The 21,018-nt window shown below is 59.2% G+C and overlaps 1 protein-coding gene across 4 annotated transcripts; it reads left to right on the plus strand.

Moving 5' to 3' along the window:
* The first annotated feature begins 7 nt into the window (after positions 1 to 7).
* On the plus strand, positions 8 to 21,018 carry ANKS3 (ankyrin repeat and sterile alpha motif domain containing 3). Of its 4 annotated transcripts, none has more exons than XM_075899072.1 (17): positions 8 to 88; positions 3,096 to 3,271; positions 3,663 to 3,861; positions 4,086 to 4,207; positions 7,312 to 7,393; positions 9,572 to 9,707; positions 9,930 to 10,088; positions 11,586 to 11,711; positions 12,273 to 12,388; positions 14,167 to 14,340; positions 14,817 to 14,941; positions 15,169 to 15,310; positions 15,793 to 15,965; positions 17,047 to 17,159; positions 18,139 to 18,222; positions 19,187 to 19,281; positions 19,496 to 21,018. In XM_075899072.1, the coding sequence occupies exons 2-16, from the start codon at positions 3,102 to 3,104 to the stop codon at positions 19,267 to 19,269; spliced, it is 2,004 nt and encodes a 667-aa protein (XP_075755187.1). In that variant the 5' UTR covers positions 8 to 88; positions 3,096 to 3,101; the 3' UTR covers positions 19,270 to 19,281; positions 19,496 to 21,018. The 4 variants fall into 4 exon arrangements, with proteins under 4 accessions (XP_075755187.1, XP_075755185.1, XP_075755184.1 ...); XM_075899070.1 differs by having other exon boundaries at positions 25 to 88; positions 17,047 to 17,132; XM_075899069.1 differs by lacking the exon at positions 8 to 88 and adding an exon at positions 1,442 to 2,948.

The raw sequence follows: 21,018 nt of genomic DNA on the forward strand, positions 1-21,018 counted from the left end.
CCGATTGGGCGCAGGGCTGGCGGAGCCGCGCTCCCAGCGTCCTCAGCGCGCGGGGCTTCCGGGAGCGAGCGGCGCGGTGCGGGGCGAGGTGCGCGGGGCCGGGCTGAGGGGGCCCCGGGCCGCGACTCTCGCCCGGGAGCGCTGGGGTCGGGCCCCGCGGGGGCTGCCTGCAGCCGCCTGGCGTCCGGGGGGGGCAGCTGCTGCCTTGCTGCGTGCGCGCGCCCGGCGGGGGGGACACGGGCTGGGAAGGGGACAAGGACGGGCGCGCGCACGGGGGGCACGCGCAGCGGGAGGGGGATACCCAGCGGGAGGGGGAGGGCTGGGCCACGATGCCCCAGGGGGGTGCGGCCGCAGGGCTGCGCAGCAAAGGAGACTGATCCATGGTGGGGCAGGGGTGCCCACAAAGCCCTGGTGATGCTTTCCGGGATTTGTTGGTCTAACCCAGTGGTCCCCAACCATTTGAGGTTGCCGGGCGCCAGGGGGCGGGGTCCCCCCATAGCTGCTGGGCCGGGGCCCCCTCCAAGGGCCACGTTCCCGGGGCTGGCGCCCCACGCATGCGCCACGTGCCCAGAGCGCGGGCGGCCTATCCACGGTGCTCCCGGGGCCAGTGCTCACCATGCGCCCAGCTCCGGCACTGTGCATGCGCCATGTGCCTGGGGCCAGGCCAGCCCAGGCCTGAGCACTTGGCGGGCGCACGCAAATGCCCCCGCGGGTGCCATGGCGCCCGCAGCCACCGTGTTGGGGACCACTGGTCTAACTGTTATGTGGGACCCAGCGCAAGACTTCCGTTCCAGATGAGCTATTTAGACTCTTTGTTCCGTTGTTCATGGACACTGCCAGGTTCAGCAGCATGTGCCTTGGGTGACTAACGGGACAGATGATTATATTAGGCTCTTCTGGGTGGATCCTGTTGAATAGCCAGATGTCCCGTGTAGGATTTATTGATGGACTGAATACATAGGCATCCTTAGAACTCCACTGCGAGGTAGGATGGTGCCATTCATCTCCATTTGATTGCTGGAGAAATGAGTCACAAATAGACTTTAGTGATTTGACCAAGGTCGCACAGGACGTCAGAGGTGGAGCAGGAAGTTGAACCTGGGTCTCCTGTAATCCAGGCTGGTGCTCCGCGCTAGTGGCCCATTCTTCCTCCTTACAAACCGATGTGTTTACAGAATCCGGAGCGAAGAAGTCTGTGCTGCCCATCATAGCAATTACAACACTGAGTAGTCCCACTGTCTTCAATGAGACACTTGTGGGGGTGTTGTTTACTTGTAATGCAGCAATCCTAACTTCCTCCTCCTCTCCCCTCTTGTCCTTCCATTTAGCTAACTCCCCTCCCAACAAGGTTTGGGTATGGGCGTGCCATTTATTGCCATCGCGTGCGTGCGTGTGTGAGATCCCTTTCCCCTGAACTTTGGCTTGCTTGTAAGCTCTCCAGGGCAGAGACCATCTGCTTCTCTGTACACCTCAGGGCCCTGGCATTTGGTCACTAGACACTACTGTATTGACCATGATGACAGCACAGAAGCGAGGCTGAGAGAGGAGCTGCTGGGGGCTAATTTAGCTACAACTAATCAGAAAGGAGATCTTGGAGTTATTGAGGATAGTTCTCTGAAAACCTCCACGCAGTGTACAGCGGCAGTTAAAAAAGTAAATAGGATGGTAGGAATTATTAAAAAAGGGATAGAAAATAAGACGAAGAATATCTTACTGTCCTTATATAAAACTATAGTACACCCACATCTTGAATCCTGCATACAGATGTGGTCTCACCTCAAAAAAGATATTTTGGCATTAGAAAAGGTTCAGAAAAGAACAACTAAAATGATTAGGGGTTTGGAACAGGTCCCATATGAGGAGAAGCTATAGAGACTGGGACTTCTCAGTTTAGAAAAGAGGAAACTGAGGGGGGATATGATAGAGATATATAAAATCATGAGTAGTGTGGAGAGGTTGAATAAAGAAAAGTTATTCATTAGTTCCCATAATAGAAGAACTAGAGGACACCAAATGAAATTAATGGGAAGCAGGTTTAAAACTAATACAAGAAAGTTCTTCACACGGCACACAGTCAACCTGTGGAACTCCTTGCCAGAGGAGGCTGTGAAGGCTAGGATTATAACAGAGTTTAAAAAAGAGCTAGATAAATTCATGGTCCATAAAAGGCTATTAGCCAGGGGTAAGGAATGGTTACCCCGGCCTCTGTTTGTCAGAGGCTGGAGAAGGATGGCAGGAGACAAATCGCTTGATCATTGTCTTCGGTGCACCCCTTCTGGGGCACCTGGTACTGGCTACTGTCAGCAGACAGGATACTGCGCTACATGGACCTTTGGTCTGACCCAGTATGGCCACTCTTATGTTTGGGAAGCTGGGGCAAAGGGAAGGCAGTAGGAAGGTAGAAATGAGATGTAGGCAGAGGTATAACTGTGGAGGACTTTGACCGTTCTCATCATTGTTCCCCTCAGGGCTCATCATTTAATGTGCTTGTGCATTGCATAGCACAGAGAGAGCCCCTTGGTTGAGACTTTGTGGCAGTAGAGTCCTGATTGAATTTCATCCTGTCTACCTCAGACTCCTTCTCCAGTTTGTCCAGATCAGTTTGAATTCTAACCCTATCCTCCAAAGCACTCGCAGCCCCTCCTAGCTTGGTATCTTCTGCAAACATTATCAGCGTGTTCTCTCTCTCGTTCTCTCAATCATTGGTGAAGCTACTGAACAAAATTGGACGCAGAACTGATCCAAACTACGGCTGCTGATAACCTTAGAATCAGTTTAAATGATGACTTCTAGCATTGCTTGCTGCTTTTTGGGGGGGGTACGTGCGGGGGGTAATGTAGACAGGATCTAGACAGAACAGCAGTTAAGAGCTATCATTGGAGGATCTGCAGCAATCACTTGCTGTTTCACAGGACAACTTTGTTGACCAAGGGAGGCCAGAGGAATGGGTCTGTTTACAGGGAAGATTTCAGCAGGAGGAAGCTCTGAGAAGAGCCCTCCTTCCAAGCTGAGGACGTCTCCCCACCAGAGTCAGGTGGCCCCACCCTGGTCCCTGAAATTGCACCTGAAGGTTCTGTTTCGCTTTGGCTCTACAGGTCGTGATGTCCGAGCTCAGTGATGAAGCCAGCGAATCGGAGCTGCTGAACCGCAGCCTGTCCATGTGGCATGGGGCAGGCCCGATGATCTGTCGAGAAGAGCTGGATGTTCCCCTGGACCTACACACAGCGTCCTCCATTGGCCAATACGAGGTGGTGCAGGAGTGTATTCACCGGTAAGGAGCGGGCGGAGCAGGCTAGCACAGCTTTGTTCTTACTTGCCCTTATTTTTAAATCACCGCAGGATAGAGTCAGTTTACACTGGATCAAGGACCTATGGCATGTGAACTTCAGTGGTACTCGGTCATTTGTTCAGTGTAAAGTGACTTATGGGCCATGTCTGGGACAGGGAAATTCACCCCCAAATTCCCGGTGATTCTACTGGAGTTAGAACAGATGGGAGCCACGGTGTAGACAAGGCTTTTAACCCTCTATATATTTGAACTGCAATGATGATAAAGGAGATTTTGGCGACAGGAGTCTGTGTTGCGGCGCTGACCCGCTTTAGGACTGGTCCTGCTGATTTCTTTTCGCTCGCTTTTTTCTTTCTTTCTTTTTTTTTTAAAGTGGGGAGATGGATTTAAACAAGAGAAACTCTGGTGGCTGGACCCCGCTGATGTACGCCTCCTACATCGGGCATGATACCATCGTGCACCTGCTGCTGGAGGCAGGGGTGAACGTGAACGTCCCCACACCGGAAGGGCAGACCCCGCTCATGCTGGCCTCCAGTTGTGGCAATGAGAGTGTTGCCTACTTCCTGCTCCAGGTGGGTGTTCGGGAGCGGTGAGGAACAGCTGCTCTGGTACACGTGCAATGCCGGAGGAGCGGAATCCTCCAGCAGTTGTGACGGAGCACGGTCCGCTCCAGGAACAGCTGCAAGTTCCGCTTCCTGACGGGGATTCCGACTTTCTCAGAATCACAGCTCGGAGGGCAGTGGCTCCCAGACCCCGTGAGATGCTGCAGTAAAGACCCTTCTCTGTTCTCTTGAAGCAAGGCGCAGAGCTGGAGATGAAGGACGTTCACGGCTGGACTGCCCTCTTCCACTGCACCAGTGCTGGACACCAGCAGATGGTCAAATTCTTGCTGGACAATGGGGCGAACGCCAACTGCAAGTAAGAGAAGAATACCCGGTGTTTCTTTTCCTGCCTCAAGGATTTCCACCTGATTTCAAATGCAAAAGAAGCATGTTAGCATGTGAACGTGCTTGACTGCTACAGAGCATAATGGAAGAAAACATACTCCATCCCTCCCCTTTAGAAAAGAGAAGACTGAGGGGGGATATGATAGAGGTCTATAAAATCATGAGTGGTGTGGAGAGGGCCGATAAAGAAAAGTTATTTATTAGTTCCCATAATAGAAGAACTAGAGGACACCAAATGAAATTAAGGGGGAGCAGGTTTAAAACTAATAAGCGAAGTTCTTCTTCACACAGCGTGTAGTCAACCTGTGGAACTCCTTGCCAGAGGAGGCTGTGAATGCTAGGACTAGTTTAAAGAGAAGCTAGATAATTTCATGGAGGTTAGGTCCATAAAAGGCTATTAGCCTGGGGATAAAATGGTGTCCTTGGCCTCTGTTTGCCAGAGGCTGGAGAGGGATGGCAGGAGACAAATTGCTTGATCATTGTCTTCGGTCCACCCTCTCTGGGGCACCTGGTGCTGGCCACTGTCGGCAGACAGGCTACTGGGCTAGATGGACCTTTGGTCTGACCCAGTACGGCCGTTCTTATGTTCTTATGTCCCTTTTCCCTGCCAGCTTACAGAGATGAGCTGTAACCCACTCTCCGTTTAATGTCGTGAGCACAGTGCTGTGTAAACTGAGGAGTAGGGATGTTAGACAGCGTAACATTGAATAGTTGGGTAACTGCATCAAATTTTTGCAATTACACGACTATTCAATAGTCCCAGGGGGCAGGGCTGGCAGCCAGTGCACTCCTGGCCCCACTCCCAGGGAGATTGCTGCCAACCCACGCTGCTGCCTGTGATAGAGGCAGCAGTGTGGGTTGGCAGCAGCTCCTGTCCATGCAGGATCCAAGCTCCCTGCAGACAGAGGCTGCTCCGTGGGATGCTGGTGCAGCCTCTATGCACAGCAAGCCCGGATCCCGCACAGACAGAGGCTGCTTTGCGGCAGCCTTCTCTGCTCCCATCCCCGTACTGCTGCCTCTCCCCCTAGTATCGGCTCTGCCTAACACTGTCTCCTGCCTGCCCCCCTCCCGCAGCCTCTGTAGGTCCATGGAGCCAGCATGTGAGGGAGCTGGTTTAAAAGTGGTCTCTCGGTGCGTATTGGCTCCTGCCTGCCCTCCTCACCCTCCATGCTGCTGCCTCTTTGTCAGAGGCAGCAGTGCGGGGATGGGGGGAGGGCCCATCCGGTGCTTGTGGGGAGCCAACTTCGGCTCCTGCTCCCTCCCCGCTGCCTGTGATACAGAGGCAGCCAGAGCGGGGGAATGTGTATAGTCGACAGGATTAATTGATAAGCCCAGGCTTATCAGTTAATCGTGTAGCTGTCCACACAATAACATTCCTTCTGAAGAGTGGAGTTAGCCCACAGTGCCACATTGAAACTAGAGGTCTTAAAAAGCAGTTAATTAGATAACTATGTAACAGCTGAAAATCTCAGCTGTTACACTGCAGGCTGGGTTGTATAACGCTTATACTGTAGCGCCTGCAGCGTAGCCGGCTCCCCAGGAAGAGAGCCGGCTGGCCCCAGTCCGGAGTCGGCTGCGCTGTGGGCTCTGCATTATAAGCTTCATGCTGCAGAGCCAACAGCTCAGCAGCTGCCTCCACAGGAGCCGGTGTGTGCCAGAAGCCAGCTCCCAGTGAGTACCGGCTCCTGCCTGCTGGCCTCACTTCCGGGGCCCAGAGACTCTATGCAACCAATAAGCCTGCGCTCATGGGTTATCGTTAGCCATTTAAATGGTTCTGCTATTACATCCCCTATTTAAACCACCTCGGGAATGAGGGTCAGTTTTGGCTGAGCTCTGTGAAAGCCAAAGAGCGTTACAACTTGCTCCTGCCCTCGACTGCCCTTTGCTGCTGACCCTGATCAGTCAGTCGTTGCTCATGCACGGTCGCTGTCCGTGTGCACCGCAGTGCCTGTACTTCTGAGAGCTTCCCGCTACTGCACGCTCATCAAACAGCCTAGTACGTGCTGGTCGTGTTGCTCCTATTTTCTTACATCCAGTAATATTGATTTCCAAAACTGAAAGCCCCAGAGACGTATCTGGTGTCAGTCAGGTGTTTGAAGTCACTGGGGCCACTCCAGCTTATACACACTGAGGATCTAGCTTTAAAAGTGCACTGGCAATCTTAATCCTTGACGCGAATAGCTGACTCTTCCCATAATTACAGTAGCTTTGCAGGACCCACAGAGGTGAAATCTTCCTGGTCAGAACCCCGTTTCCTGTATTTTTCCATGGGAAGAAATCGGTCTGTTATGTAAATGCACATTTCAAAGGTCTGAATGTTTGTCACAAATACGTATGTTCTTGAATTTTTGACCCATTTGCAACACCATCAATGGCTAGATTGCATGATGCCAGGGGAAAATAATCCTTCCAGGCCCTTGTATAACATAGCACCAGCGGTCTGGTGACTTCGAGCGGCATGCGGGCTGGGACATTAGTATTCAGTTGAACATCAACCCATCTTCCTTGGAGTTCCGAATAATTCTTTTGCGTGCCAAGGGTCAAAGTGTATCCCAGGTAAACAAATGTATTTATGTAAATGCAGCCGAAGCAGAGAATGCGGTGTGCCAGGCAAACAGGGCTGTCGTCTAGGAGGTGATCCTGCATGGACTGGAATTGCCTTTCCTGCTTACTGCCTTGCAAAAGAGTCATGGGGCTTGCCCCTGTTTCAGTTGGAAGGGCCCAGATCAGTCATGCAATCAGGTTGGCCTTCCTCCTGCCTGGAGTAATGGTAGTAAAATGGCATTTTAATGGCTGTGCTGCCTTGAGCAATACATGGCTTCATAAGCTAAGTGCGCTTTTTTTTTATTTATGTATTTAATGAATTCAGTTTAATTGGATGCTGGGTAAAGGGGCCAGTTTGACAAGCCTGGAAGCTTCTGTCTTCCCTGAAGCCAGGGTGTGGGTTCTGCTTCAGCCTCAGGGAATGAGACCTCCCCTTTGGTTCTCTTGCTCTGTGTGACCTGCAACCTGTATTCTATCTTTAATTCCCCCTGGGCTGACTCCGCCTGCATGGGCTTTTTCTCTCCTACTCAGGGAGCCTGTGTACGGCTATACGCCTCTGATGGAAGCGGCTGCTTCTGGCCATGAGATAATTGTCCAGTATCTTCTCAATCATGTAAGTATCTGCCCCGTTCTAAATCAGTCCAGACCTGCAGTCCGGAGAACACAGGTTGTGAGAGCACAGGCCTTCTAAAGGGTTGTATTTCCAGCTGTCCTCTGGTGGCCGGCCGCTGCCTCCTTGAGTCGTTTTCGGGGGTTACATGCCTATAAATCTGTTTTAGTAAAATGGAACGATCCAAATGTAAAATAACCTCTCTCGGCGCAGCGTGCATCTCCCCAACAGCCCTTCCCTGTCTCCAGCATAGTCTCTGGTCTTTCCTTATTTCCAAATGGGATGAAATGCTCCTTTCTCGTACCCGTGCTATCGCTAAAGAACCCAAACATACCTTTCAAACCCTGTATCCGATTTCTGAGTCACTAGGTCCCTTGGGGCACAACCCAGTCAAACACCAGCCTGGTTCCAGGGTGGAATTTCCTCCTCTCTTTTCCAGCAGGGGGTCTCATAGGTTGTTCTGTCCTTGAGGTAGGTGTTGCACTGGACTTGCCCAACAGATGTAGCCGGGATCCTGTCGTCAGCAGTGTAGGGTTCTTTCTGGACTCTGGGCTGCTGTAGGAGTCTTACCTGGCTGCAGCAACAACCCGAAGTCCTGACTCACCTTGGACTAAGAGATTGGGTATCGGCATTCCTGGGCTGTAGCCCGCTTTGTCAGACGCAGCGGTGTAGCCACAGATGCAGCTTCATGCTGTTGCCGTACTTACGGGGCAAAAAGCTCCAAAAAGAGACTCGAGCTGGAATGTGCAGAGCTGGAATTCACATGCGGACTTGACGCGCTCCAAATGGATCTGAATACATGGAGCCCTGCATGGGTACAGAATGTGTATCTGCGCTTGTATCAGCAATGAGCTGCAGATATCCGCAGACACAGAGACCGCTGCAGCTGTAAAAGTGGGTAGCCGTGGATTTTCAGGGCTCTATGAAATGACTGGGAGAGGCTAGCTTGCTGCTAAAAGTAATTCCCCTCCTTCTGGTTTTCTCACCTCCAACGGTTGGGACAGGGCCATATTCACCCTGATTGAATTTGCCTCGCTAGTTCTGGTCCTCTGTGTGATAATGTCACACTCCCCAGCTTCGCAAGTGTCTATATCCCTGCCAAACTGTACCTTTCACTTCACGCGTCTGATGAGTGGGCTCTAGCCCACAAGAGCTGATGCCCAAATAAATCGGTTAGTCTTTAAGATGCCCCAGGACTCCTCGGTTTTGCTGGAACAGACTAACACAGCTCCCCCTCTGAGACTTAACTAGCTGTAGCTTTTTAGATAAAGTCTTTTTTGCCTGATGTTGGAGCCCTGGCCCAGGGGATTCTGACTGACGCTACGTACGCTCATACTGCACCTTGCTATGCCTAAGGAGAAGCACGTCAACTTTGTCAGGAGCTTCCGTTTGTCCAAAGTGCAGCCGTGTCCTAGCACTGTGCTGATATGCTGGTCCCCCAGAGACTGTCAGGTCAATTTCAAGGCCTCTGTGTCCTTCCTCATGCCCTGCCCTAGAACTGACCCAGGGTAATAACAATCTTCCCTCCTCCGCGGAGTTTCCATCCAAGGATGGGGCTGGGATAGAACATGGGCCATTCTTAACGGGGCTAATTAGTGTTCAGTGCTGGCTAACGAGAGCAGCCCCCAATCTCACTGCATTGAGACCGGAGTGTACCGCACGTTTCTACGATTTAGCCTTCCTGCTGCTCCCACTCCAACCAGCAGTGAAGAGGAGCTCTCTAAAAACAGAGTGGTTTTGCTAGTGGTTTAGCCTTTGTGGCCCGGACAGAGCATGGTGTTCAGATCTCCTGGTGGCGGGCCAGATATTGAACTAGCGAGTGCTTACAGGTGTGTCGAGTTTATCTCGTGGCATCTTCCACCTTCATGCTAACGTCTGACTATCCGATCATCTTGGGTTCTGACTGCAGTGAACCCCGGATAGCGACTTTATTCTGAAGGATGAAGCACTGAAAAATAATTGGCAGCAAATCGAGCAAGATTCTGGTGGGTGGTGCAGAAAAGTGAAATCCTGGGCTGACAGCACAGAGGGGCGTCGCAGGAAAGCGTTTGTTTCCTGGTGGCTTAAAAGGGCAGACGAGGGGGTCCCGGTGGAATATGCAACTCCGTTGGTTCCCTTGAATGCTGTGCGTGGTGTCCGCTCAGAACAGCCACGCCAGCAGCATGCACTGCCGTCCCACAGGGCGTGAGGGTGGATGTCAGAGAGAACACTGGAGCCACGGCACGGACGCTGGCCATGACATATGGCCACATGAAGATTGTGGGGCTGATAGACCTCCATGCAGCTCCAGTGCCCAAGGTCTTCTGCAGGGGCCCGGGTAAGTGAGACGCCTCCTTGCAGGGAAGGTGCTTGGGGAAGAGGCTGCTGCTGTGTTACAGTGCGGTGGTTTAGTGGAAGTGGTGCTTGGGTCGTCTGCTCAAAAGCCCTCTCCTTTGAGCAGCTGTGGTTCCAGGCTGGGAGCCCTTGCTGGTGTGAGGGGGCCAGGCAAGGGCAGGCGCTGGAGTTACTATGCAGCTAACGGTCTGTGTTTGGACCACAGGAAAATACGAAGATCTGAGCTCCTCGGATGAGTCGTGCTCCGCCCCCCAGAGACAGAGACCTGCCCGAAAGACCAAGGGCCCCAGTATCCACGAAGGGCCCCAGGCGCTGGCGAAGATAACGGCCGTCGGAATTGCAGGGAAGAAGCCATCTCACTGTGGTGAGCCTGGGTCAGGGAATCCTAGTCGAGAGGTTCCTACACAGTCTGCTCCTGGGGCCATTGTGCGCCCAAATCCCTGCTGCCCTCGGGGCGTGCTGGGAACCCCTCTAGCCAGGAGTGGCCTGAGGCCGGCTGCGGCAGCTGGCGCCCCAGGCAGAAGGCACGATTGGCGCCCCCGCCTGCACGGCCGGCAGTAGCCGTGATGTCATCATCGGGCGCCCCGGCCAGCAGCGCCCTAGGCAGCTGCCTAATTTGCCTACCCTCACGGGCCGCCCCTGCTCCGGCCCCCTCCCGCTGGCAGTCTCTTCTGTGCGCCAGCTGGGCTCTGCTGGGTCCAGCCAGCAGTACTGCAGCCCGTGGCGGGGGAGGAAATTCTGCAAGCACATAGTTAATTCTGCCCAATTCTGCATTGCGCAGTGGTGCAGAATTCCCACTGGAGCAGGGAACGACAGTGCTGCTTTGCTGTTACTCCGGCACCAGCACTTCCCTGCTCCTTTAGATTGGGCCTTCCTGCATGGCTCCGACGGCTGCCAGCACTGAGCAAACACCGGTGATTCAAGGGGCTGAAGGCCAGCTCTCAAAACCGTCCCCAGCTCGGCCGAGAAGGGGATAACTGTCCTTCCGCATCCTCTCAGTCTCTGCTTGCTGTCTGGCTCTTGAGAGTGGCCCTTCTTCCCTTCCCCAGGCAGACTCAGGAGCCGGAGCCACCAGCAGGGGTGGGGTGGGGGTGATTCACAACAGGCTAAAGAGCAGGGATGCTTTAACGAATCGCCCAACTTTGGGCCCGGGTGAGCTGCATCCTCCGGAGCGCCAGGCGTGCGTCCTGTTCCAGGAACTGGCGCGGCCAGCCACGGGGTCCCGGGAAACGCTGGCTGGGTTTAAACGTTAGCCCTTCCGTGAAGCTGAGACGAGCTGTGCCCGGTGCGGCTGCGTGGTACAGCACAGAGATGGTCCATGGCTCTAGCCAGCTACCTGCTTGTCTTTGATGGCCAAGAATATCGATTTGTGTGGAAGGAAACAATACCGACCCGCTCATTGCCGTGAGCTTGAACGACTATTTTACTGTCCAGGCTAGTGAGGAAATACACTAGTGTCGTACTTCCCATTGACACAGCTACCGGGGGTGACTACGTGGAAACGCTCAAGCCACCAGGTGCAGAGCGTCCCGGGGGGCTGACCCAGAAACTCCCAGGAAACACTCCCAGCTCAGTACTCCAGAGGGGCATCTGCTGAACGTCTGGTTCCATGCAACAGTCTTTGATCCAGTCGTTGGCTACAGCCGGATCCGTGACCAGCATTGACCTGGCGCAAAGGGAGCTGTTAGGCGTCCATGTTCCTGGCAATGTTGTTCGCCGTCCAAAAGGGGCCACAAGCTGGTTCTTTTAAAATGTGATTTCTTCCCCAATTGCTTTCCGAGCCCCGGATGCTTACTGGCAACTGCTGCTCCCCAGGCTGCAGCCTGCCTGGTAACTCGCCCTCTCCTCCCTTTGCACACAGAGCCGGTCCCTCCCCGGGGCTATGTGACGTTCAGCGACGATGGCAGCTTTGAAGGGGAGGATCTCCGGTTCCGGGACGTCACCTCGCCAATCAACGAGCAAGACGTGGAGAGCAGCAGCGGCCGGGGTAGGGGCTGGTCTCTGAGGAGGGTTTTGCTTGCACTGTGCGTGGCCTGGGGTTGAGAACCACCTCGGAGCCTGCACGTGGCCTCTTTCCTCTCCCCCGAGGTCTGAAGTGCTCTTAGGGAGGCATCTTGCCTGAGATGCTGGCAAGAAAGGGGGCTCCCTGCCAGGGCACAGGCAGTCTGTGTTGGAGTGGCATCAGTGCTGTCCTGCCATGCCAGAGAAGAGTGACGGGCCATGAGCCAAGGAGGAGAGTGGGGGAGAATGAGTGCCGTCCACCCCCACGGCCGTTGGGAGACACCTGGGGACGAGAGCATGGCCTTCGCCAGTAACCCCACACCCTAAAACATACCCGTGTTACCCATCCCTGCAGGTAGGGTGGTAAATGGCTCTGGATCTGCAGTGGTGTATTCCCCCTGGCCTTGGTGGGGGATGGACGCCAGACCCGAGACTCTTCACTCATTCCTTGGGCAACCTGCTCGTCTGAGCAGCTGCTGCGTGCAGATGCGGGCTGGGCGTCGGGGAGAACCAGGGGCTCACTGTTTGCCTTTCTGGCCCCCTCCAGAAGAGACTGCGTTCTTCACCAACAACTTGGCCACCATCAGGAGCAGCAGCAGCAGCAGCGAGTGTCTGCCCAAAGCCCTGGGGGTCAGCAGCGAGGGCTCCCTGGAAAGCAACGAGGTGAGGCTTTGTCTCCGTCACCAGGGCTGGTGGAGCACGGGAACTCGCAGATACTCCGGCTGCGTGCCGTGGCGTTCCCTCTGCCGAGAGCCTGGAGGGTCGTGGGGAGAAGGCAACAGTAACGCCCCTTTCAGTGGGTGGGGCAGTGGGCCTCACTCAGGGCATGCAGCCCCTCGAGGTGCTTGCCTGGGTGCACAGCAGGCTACGGCAGTGCAGTCAGTAGGAACAAACGTCCTACGGACCATGCCTTGTTGGGACGCGCGCGAGGTTCAGCGTTCTAGCCCAGCTGGTTTGTAATCGCATGGTAGCAATGAGAAAGCGGGATGGCTCTCAGTAGCAGCGTGCCGTGACGTGTATTTTTACCTCTGATTTTGGGAGGAAGTTGAGCGAGGTGGCTCGTGAGACTCCAGAGACGGGCCCAGTGGTCTGGATAGGCAGGGAGACACCGAGTCGGCTCATTTGCCCTTGGGGGGGTGGCAGGTTGTCCTGTTTGACGTTGATCTGGCTCTCTGAGCACCCTCCCTGCTGACTGAGTTCCCAAGGGGCGGCCCAGTAACTCCCATCCCAGCACTTGCCCCTGGCCGGGTATCCTGTGGCTGTTCCCGTTGGCTGCCCTCGCCACCAGAGCACGTGGCTGCTTTCGGCGCTTTCTTGGAGCCACTTACGGCCGACGGGCAGGGCAGAGAATGCAAGCGGGAAATTGTGGTTGTAAGGTTAGCCCTGGGTAGGGTTGGCTAGCCCAGGGCAGTATGAACAGCTGCCTTGCACTCTGCAGCCTCCCGAGGGGCCGGTGGCCTGGCCTGACGCCCTTCCTGCGCTGGGCTGTAGCTGGGGACGCCTGTTCCCGTCCTCGGGGGCACTAACGTTCACCGTTCTCGCCCCGCTCCCAGAGCTCTTGCGCGGCCCAGCCCTCGCCCTGGCTCTAGAAGGGAACCCTCCCACCGCCGCCAATTGGTAGCTGGCGAAGGACTTTGCCCAGATGACTGGATCCGGTGCCGTGGATTTGTGGGAGCAGGATGGCGCCACAGGGTGGAGGAGGGGGGAGTGCGGCCTTCGAATGCGTCGGTGACGCGCCCCGCTGAGTAGGCCGGGGTCAGGTTTTGGTGTAGCTGTGTGCTGGGTGGGCATGAGATCCCTGGGCTCCTCTCACAGGAATAACCCCGCCCGTCCGTCTGCTAGTCTCTGGGCTTGAGCGAACGCACCCCCGTGCCCCGGGCTAGCCCCAAAGCGCGGCCTCGCGCTCTCAGTGCAGGTTCTGGAGCTCCCTGCGGAGAACGCTGCCTGGTCTCAGCCTGGCCGTGGGGCTCTCTCCGATGAGGAAGCGGTGCTGCCCCTCCTCCCCCCAGCCCCAGCTTCTGACCCTGTGCCGCTCAGCCTCCTGCTCTTAGAACGCAGAGGCTGCTTTCTCAGTGAGACTCCGCCCGCGCGTCGCCGTGGCTGTGCCGGAGCGTGCCTGGTCGCTGCAGGCCCCGGCTCCGCGGGCTTTCCTCCCCGCCGTGAGCTCAGCCGTTGGCGTGGGGTAGCCCTGAGGAGCCGGGGTAGTGACCTGGGCCCCGCTGGGCTAGTTGTGTCCAAACACAGGACAGAGACTGGCTCTGCCCCGAGGAGCTTACGTTGCTCAGTCTCCGCTCCCCACGTCCCCGGGCCACCGCCCCAGTCAGGAGCCAGCGTGGCTAAGGCAGAGGCTTCCGTGCCCAGCCAGGCCTTGCAATGGGCTTCCCCCCGTTCCACACCCGTGCAGCCCTGTGCCGTTGAACAGCGCTCTCCCGTCTCCCCAGGACTCTGACCCGACCCAGAAGTGCTCCAGCCGGAAACCGGCGAAAAGCTACGGGAAGCTCAAGGCCCGGCACGGCGGCGAGAGCCCGTGGGCCCCCAGCCCTGGCAAAGCGGGGGTGTCTAGTCAGCCCAGCGCGCTCCCCCCCCTAGAGGCCACCCCCTACGTGGGACCCCAGGTAAGAGCGCCAAGGACGGAAGCTGTGATGGGCTGAGGCCCTGGGAGCTCCCCAGAGCAGAGTCCGGCCCTGGACCACAGCCCAGAGGAGGAAGCAATGTCCCCCCGCCCGCGTGGGCTTAGCTGCCGACCTGCACTGCTCACGCTCGCCCGCTGAAAACACCCGCAGCCCCCTGCGCATCCAGCCAGGCTCCTCCCACTCTCCCTCGGCAGGACCCCGCCAGGCCAGGCGCTGTGCAGACACACAACACGACCGGCCCCACCCTAGGAGCGCAGCGTCCCGAGGGTTTGATCCTGCCTGACCCGCTGGCAGTGATGGGCTGGGAAGGCGAAGGAAGAGCCAGGCCCTGCTGTGGCGTGTGGCCCAGGGCAGGAATGGGAGAAGCGGGGGTCCGTGATGGGCGGTGGCCGTTAGCCTGTCCCTCAAGGCTCGGTGCGGCGTGTGGGTACCAAGGCCTTTGCTCTGGCTGGCCACAGGACCTGGCAGCCTTCCTGGCGCAGATCGGGTGTCTGAAGTACCTCCCAGTGTTTGAGGAGCAGGACATCGACCTCCGCATCTTCCTCACCCTCACAGAGAGCGACCTGAAGGAAATCGGCATCACGTGAGTCTCCGGCGTAGCCCCTTTCCCGTGGGTGCCTGCAAAGGGGTCGGAGCTCAGCCCTCTCTTCCAGCCACTCCCCGCCCCCGTGCTGCCCGCTGGTGGGCCGTCCGCCCCTCCCAGATCGTCCAGAGCACCTTGCGCCTGGTCTGAGCGTGCTGGTCCTCCAGCCCCGCCCACTCCGGCCCCCAGTGCAGCCGTGCGGTAACCACCGGCTGCTGTCTCTCCAGCCTCTTTGGGCCGAAGCGCAAGATGACCTCGGCCATAGCTCGATGGCACAGCAACGCCAGGCCTCCCAGCGACGCCCTGGAGCTGGCCTACGCCGATCGGCTCGAGGCGGAAATGCAGGAACTGGCCATTCAGCTCCACAAGGTAAGGAGCCGGCTCTAGGCCCAGTCCCCCGTTTCCTTGGCCCCTCCTGGGGTGGGGGAGCTGAGGGAGTTGGCAAGGGATGCAGAGGAGCACGTTGCTGGTTCTGCTGCCCTCTAGCCCTTGGTCTCTCCGTGCTGCTGAGACGTGGGTGGCTGGAGTCCAACCCCGCTGGCGGGGAGGCTGGGCTGGGGAGATCTGCCGTCCTGCTGCTCACACAGAACATGGGGAACTCGTGCGGAATAGTTCTCTGTCCGCAGGGCAAACCCCCTCCTGCGTGGAGAGCAAGGGAGTGCCTGGGATCAGAGCTGGCCTGTGTGGGAGCCTTTCCTAGCTCCCTTCCCGCCTGCATCGGGGCCGCTGATGGGTTTGGTTGGTGCGTTCGGAGCCACCCGGACCGTTTGAACAGGTGGCCGCGTGTGAGCAGTCGGGTCCGAGCTGCCAGCACGCCCCTCTCAGACCCGCCTCTCGCTCTCCCTGCTCAGAGGTGCGAGGAGGTGGAAGTGCTGAAGAGCCAGGTGTCCCAGGAGCAGGAGCTGCGGGCCGTGGTCGAGAGCTGCTTGATGGAGCGGGACGTGGCTTGGACCAAGGTCCAGATCCAGCTGCAGGAGGCCCAGGCCGTCACTGGCGGTGCGGGGGTCCTGCTAGAGCAGATGCAGTAAGTGACTCCGGCGGAAGCCGAGAACAGGCCGCCCCGGCAGACCCCACGGTGTCCGGGGAATGGCGGTGGTGCCCTTCTGGTGTGACTGTAGGCAGCTCCCTGCAGCATCTGGCCCGGTTCTAATTCTCCCCCAAGGAGCATGTTCTGGAGAGAAGCCTGCTTCCCAAAGGAGCCTGAGTTTCCAGAGCTGCAGTTGTGAATGCTCAGCCCCAGCCAGAGCCAAATGCTAAGTGATTTGCCCATGGCTATTTAGAGAATCAGTGGCAGAGCTGGGAAGAAAACCTAGGAGTCCTCTCACCAGTAACCCTGTAGTGATTCTCCCTGGCCAGAGCACTTGTGCATCAGGGCGATGCTGCTCGGCAGCTGTGGTCAGGCTGAAATTCGCACTAGGGATGTTAACTAGCGGTAGTCGGAATTTCCATCTACTCCACGACTAGTCGCTAGGCCCTTCCGCATTCCGCCTTTGAAATGTGCGAGAGCCCCAGCGCGGGCTCCTGTGCACTTCAAAGCTGGAGCGCCCGGGGCCAGTGGGGAGTCCCGCTGACTCCGCTCCATGCGGGCGCTTCTGCTCAGGGACTCGTGGCACGGAGGTGGGGTCAGCTCTGTGCGGCGCTGCTGCTTCTACATTCTGGGGGGAGCCTGGAATCAGCTGGGGACTCCCCAGTTGATCCCGGGCTCAGTGCGGCGCTGCCCCTTTGAAATGCCACTGGGGTTTGAGTACCCCCCCCCAATCCCCCATGCTGCCTCTGTCTGATAGATGCAGTGGGGGGGGGCGGAGAAGGAGCAACTAGTCGACTATCCTGTTGACTATCTGACTAGTCCTTTGCACCCTAATTCGCACCCACGGCTGCGATCCTCTCCTGAGGCTGCAGCACTCACGGATTCCTCGACTTTCCACAAGCTCCGTGACTTCCGCGGCTGCTGTCTCCAGGGCAGGCTGCTCGGGCGCCCCACGGCCAGCTGCTGCCAGAGCCCTGAGCCGGGGGTTCCCTCGGCAGCCCAGGCAGGTGTTGCAGGGTGAAGGAGGAGCTCAGCTGTCACTGCTGCCTGACTAATGGGGGTTTGGTCTCGTTGGCAGAGCCTGTCAGGCAGAGCTCTCCTCCCGGCTGGCCCACGGGCCCGTGGCGGGCGGGGCACCGGAGACCAAGGCGTGGCTGGGAGCTGGTGAGTGCCGAGGGCCCGAGGGAGAAGGTAAGAGCTGGGTGCCGCTGGGGCTGGGCGGGCCGGGCTGCGGGAAGACAAGGAGTGAATGAGAGCACCCGGGGAAAAGCCTGTTTTAATAAGAGGCCGAGGGTGAAACTAGCGAGGCATCAGAAATGGCAGAGCTGCTCGGCAGAGCCTCGAAAACTGTCACTAAACGAGCAAGAGACCCAGGGCCCAAGGCCTTTGTGGGACTCAGGCACCAACGCACCTAAGTTACCTTTGAAAATGGCATTTAGGCTCCTAACTCCCTTAGGGACTTTTGACACTGGTTGCCCCAGCCATGTGCAGGGGCTGGGGCCCTCGCAGATACCCCGCTGCGCAGAGCTGGGGGTTACACTGACCTGTATGGAGCAGGCAGCCCGCCGCAGGCCTGTCACAGGCAAGCCGCCGCTGCCCGGAGAGCTGGGGGGTTACACTGACCTGTATGGAGCAGGCAGCCCGCCGCAGGCCTGTCACAGGCAAGCCGCCGCTGCCCGGAGAGCTGGGGGGTTACACTGACCTGTATGGAGCAGGCAGCCCGCCGCAGGCCTGTCACAGGCAAGCCGCCGCTGCCCGGAGAGCTGGGGGGTTACACTGACCTGTATGGAGCAGGCAGCCCGCCGCAGGCCTGTCACAGGCAAGCCGCCGCTGCCCGGAGAGCTGGGGCGCTCGCACACACACAAGGTCCATTTCTCACCTTCCCCGGACCCTGGTCGTTCCTGTCCCGCTCGGTGTCCTGGAGTCGCCTCTCACCCGACCCGCCGAGCGTCTCGGGCGCCGGGCCATGGAGCTTAACGCCTTGGGCTTGAAGAGCCCTTGTGCCAGGCACGCGCGGCCCCTCGTGGCAGAGTTAGCAGCCCAGGGAGCTTGCTGCTCGTCCCACGTCTGCGCTGCGGTGACTCGCTCCATACGAGAGCGCGGCAAATCGAGGTGCTGTGGCCGGGGGGGGGCCCTGGTTGGTAAGAATCTCTCTGGCTTGCCCCCCCAGGTCTAGCAGGAGGGCCGGATTCCTTCAAGTCCCTGAGCCTGCCTGAGCTGTCGGCTTTCCTGGAGGAGCGTGCGGGAGACATGGGTACGGCGGAGAGGCTCTCGGCAGGGGCCGCAGCACAGGGCCCATCCCCAACGCCCTCTGAAAGAACCGGGCACTTGGTTTCTCAGCCGGAGAGAGGGCAGAGATCCCTGCCCCGTGCCCAGCATGATGGGTCTTGCCCTCTGTGGGCCCCTAATTCGCCCCGCCCCGTGGGGAATGAATTTTGTTACGTGCACCGGTGTGTAGGCGATGTGTCGCCCTGCACCTCCATGTCGGTGTGCTTAACAAAATTTGTGTGGCAAGAGTGAAGCTGAGGGGTTCGGCGTGTGGGGGGCTCAGGCCTGGGGCAGAGGGCTGAGTGCTAGGGTGCAGGGGCCCTGGGTGGGGGTGCAGGCTGTGAGGAGAGGCTGGGGATGAGGGGCTCGGCTGAAAAGCTGGGGTGGAGGAGAGGGCTCCAGCTGAGGGTGTGGGCTGGGGCGTGGGGGGTGCTCCGAGGCCCGTGAAGGAGAAACGGCCCCCCCCTCCCCCCGTGCTCTCCTCGCAGCAGCACCTGTGCTGGTGAGGAGATGTCCGGCAGGGCTGGGTTCGGGCTGTCTCAGCCGTGACTGCATAGCTTACAGGGAACTTAGCTTACTGTGGCTCCCCCCACTACATCTGCCAGGGGTCTTGTGTGGGGCTTGAACCCCCGGCCGTCTGCCCAGCTGTAGTAGTGAGCCCCGCTGACCCCGTAGCAGCAGGGTTCTTACTCCCCCGGTCTCCCGTGCACCTCGGGGGCGGGGGGTGGCTCAGGCCTTTCTCCGCGCGGCACCAGAAACCGGGGGGGGGGAGGCGAGCCCGGCGAGCCCTTGCTCTCGTCGTACCCCCGCCCGGCTAACCTGCCCGGGGGCTGCCTTTGCGTGTCTCCAGACTGGGGGAAGCTGGGCCCAGTGGCAGGTGGGCGGGGGAGCTCCTGGCTGATCCACTCCCCGGCCCCGGGCGGGGCTGACGGGTCTGCGTGTGCCCATAGGGAAGGCCCTGCGCTCGGTGACTCAGAACCTGCAGCGGCTGCAGGCCCCGGAGCGAGACAAGCGGAGCTGGCCAGAGCCCTAACGCAGCAGGACGGTGAGTGGGGAGGGAAACGCTGACCCAGGTCCCTGCCCGGGAAAGCAGGGGCTGGCTGGCGGCCACAGGCGCCCTTCGAGCTCCCTGCCCCGGAGCGCTGCCCACGCGCCTGGCCCCGAGCGCCCGGCGTGGCTCTGAGGGCAGCTCCGTGGGGGCCCTGCTGCATCTCGGGGGCCGGGCCCGCGCCGATTCTGAGCGGCTCCTCCCCCGGCAGAGATTCGACGTCGGGTGATGGTTCCACCCGGAAGCTGAGTGCCTGGAGAACGCGAGTCAGAGCTGGCCCGCCAGCGCGCCGCCTTGCGGGGGACCCCAGGAGGCCGGCGGGCGCCCGGAGAAGGGCTGGGCCGCCTGGTGGCCGCGGAGGAAGAGGAGGTCCGTGGGCCTGGCTGATCTCCAGGTCCCGTCACAGGTTGCTGTCCCTGCCCGAGGGTTAGCGCCCGGAGCTGGCGCATGGCGGAGACTCTGCCGCGGTTCCAAGGCTGCCCCTTGTCTGTAGCAGCCGCGTGCCCCTGGCCAGCGGGGCAGTGCAGCCGGCGGGGGCGCAGAGCCCCGTGCTTTGGAAATGGGGGTGGGGGAGAGCTGGGCCCGCCCTCGGTGGGGCTCTCGCCTCCTGGCAGCCTGCAGCTGGCCAGCCCTGCCCCCTTGGGAGCTGGTGAGGAGCTCACTGGAGCCTCCTGCCTGGCCTGGTGGCAGCCTCTGGTCGGCCCTGGGCACAGGCCCCGTCAGAGCTGACTTGGCAGCTCGCCCTGCTCCTACCTCCCGTCCGTGCTCGGGGGCTGCTGCAGGGCAGCCGGGGGAGGGGGGGCACCCGGGGAAACCCCAGGTGGGAGGGGCAGGCGCTGCAGGGTGGCAGCACAAGAATGAAATGGTGAGTGGGGCTCTCCAGGGGGCTGAGTGAAAGCCCCCCCCCCCAGCCTGGAAACGCTGCAGCCTCGGACCTTGGCCGATGCGTGTGGGGAAGCAGCTGGCGGCAGGCCCCTGCCCCTTGGTGCCAGCGTGGGATTGGGCAGCGAGCAGGGGAGCCCCAGTCGCAGAGGCTGCTGCGGGAGCCCGCCTGGGTCGGGCTTTGGCCCCCCGGAGCGCTGCTGCAGCCGCTGGAGATGGCGTGGCCCCCGGCCGCTCTGAGCAGGGCTGGTGCTGGGGCCCGGGTGTGCTCACGCCCAGCGTTCGCACTGTGGGGTCAGCGGGGGCAGCCCCGGGCCCAAGGCCAGGCCCCTGTGAGCGGGGACTGGAGAGCTGGCCTGCCCTGCTCCGCGCCGGGGAAGTGGAAAAAAGCCGAGTTCGATTTTGACGGCAGCTCCCACCGTGCAGCATCCCTTGTGACTCCATCCTTGGGGCCAGGGTCTCCCTGCTGCCCCGTGCCAGAGGGCCAGGGCTGGGCCAGGGGCTCGTGTCTCAGCAGCGAGGAGCGGGGCTGGATCTGCCCGGCTCGGGCTGCTGCGTCGCTCCCCAGCCTGCTCGGCTGTGCCGTTTGCTGTGTCCTGTTCGCTCTTACCCACGGGTCCAGCGCTAACGTGCACTGGCCTGGGGCAGAAAGCGGAGACGGGGCCCAGTGTGCGCAGCTGAGCGGTGGGTGGGGCCGGGGTGAAGAGTTGTGGCAGGGGGGAGGGCTTGGCGCACTGTGCCCGACCCTGGGCCCCCTCGCGCCCGTGCTGGAGCAGTGCCCCGGGCAGGGACTCGAGCGCAGGGAGAGGTGGCCCACAGTGGAATCGTGGGGCATGCGGCTTGGCTGAAAAA

Source organism: Pelodiscus sinensis, chromosome 16, assembly GCF_049634645.1.
Source record: "Pelodiscus sinensis isolate JC-2024 chromosome 16, ASM4963464v1, whole genome shotgun sequence".
NCBI lineage: Eukaryota > Metazoa > Chordata > Testudines > Trionychidae > Pelodiscus > Pelodiscus sinensis.

Excerpts from the sequence above, each read along its gene's own strand:
- ANKS3 (XM_075899072.1), top strand. The coding sequence starts at position 3,102 with ATGTCCGAGCTCAGTGATGAAGCCAGCGAATCGGAGCTGCTGAACCGC. Across the intron at positions 9,708-9,929 it reads GGTCTTCTGCAGGGGCCCGG|GAAAATACGAAGATCTGAGC; the intron begins GTAAGTGAGACG and ends TTTGGACCACAG. Across the intron at positions 10,089-11,585 it reads GAAGAAGCCATCTCACTGTG|AGCCGGTCCCTCCCCGGGGC; the intron begins GTGAGCCTGGGT and ends CTTTGCACACAG.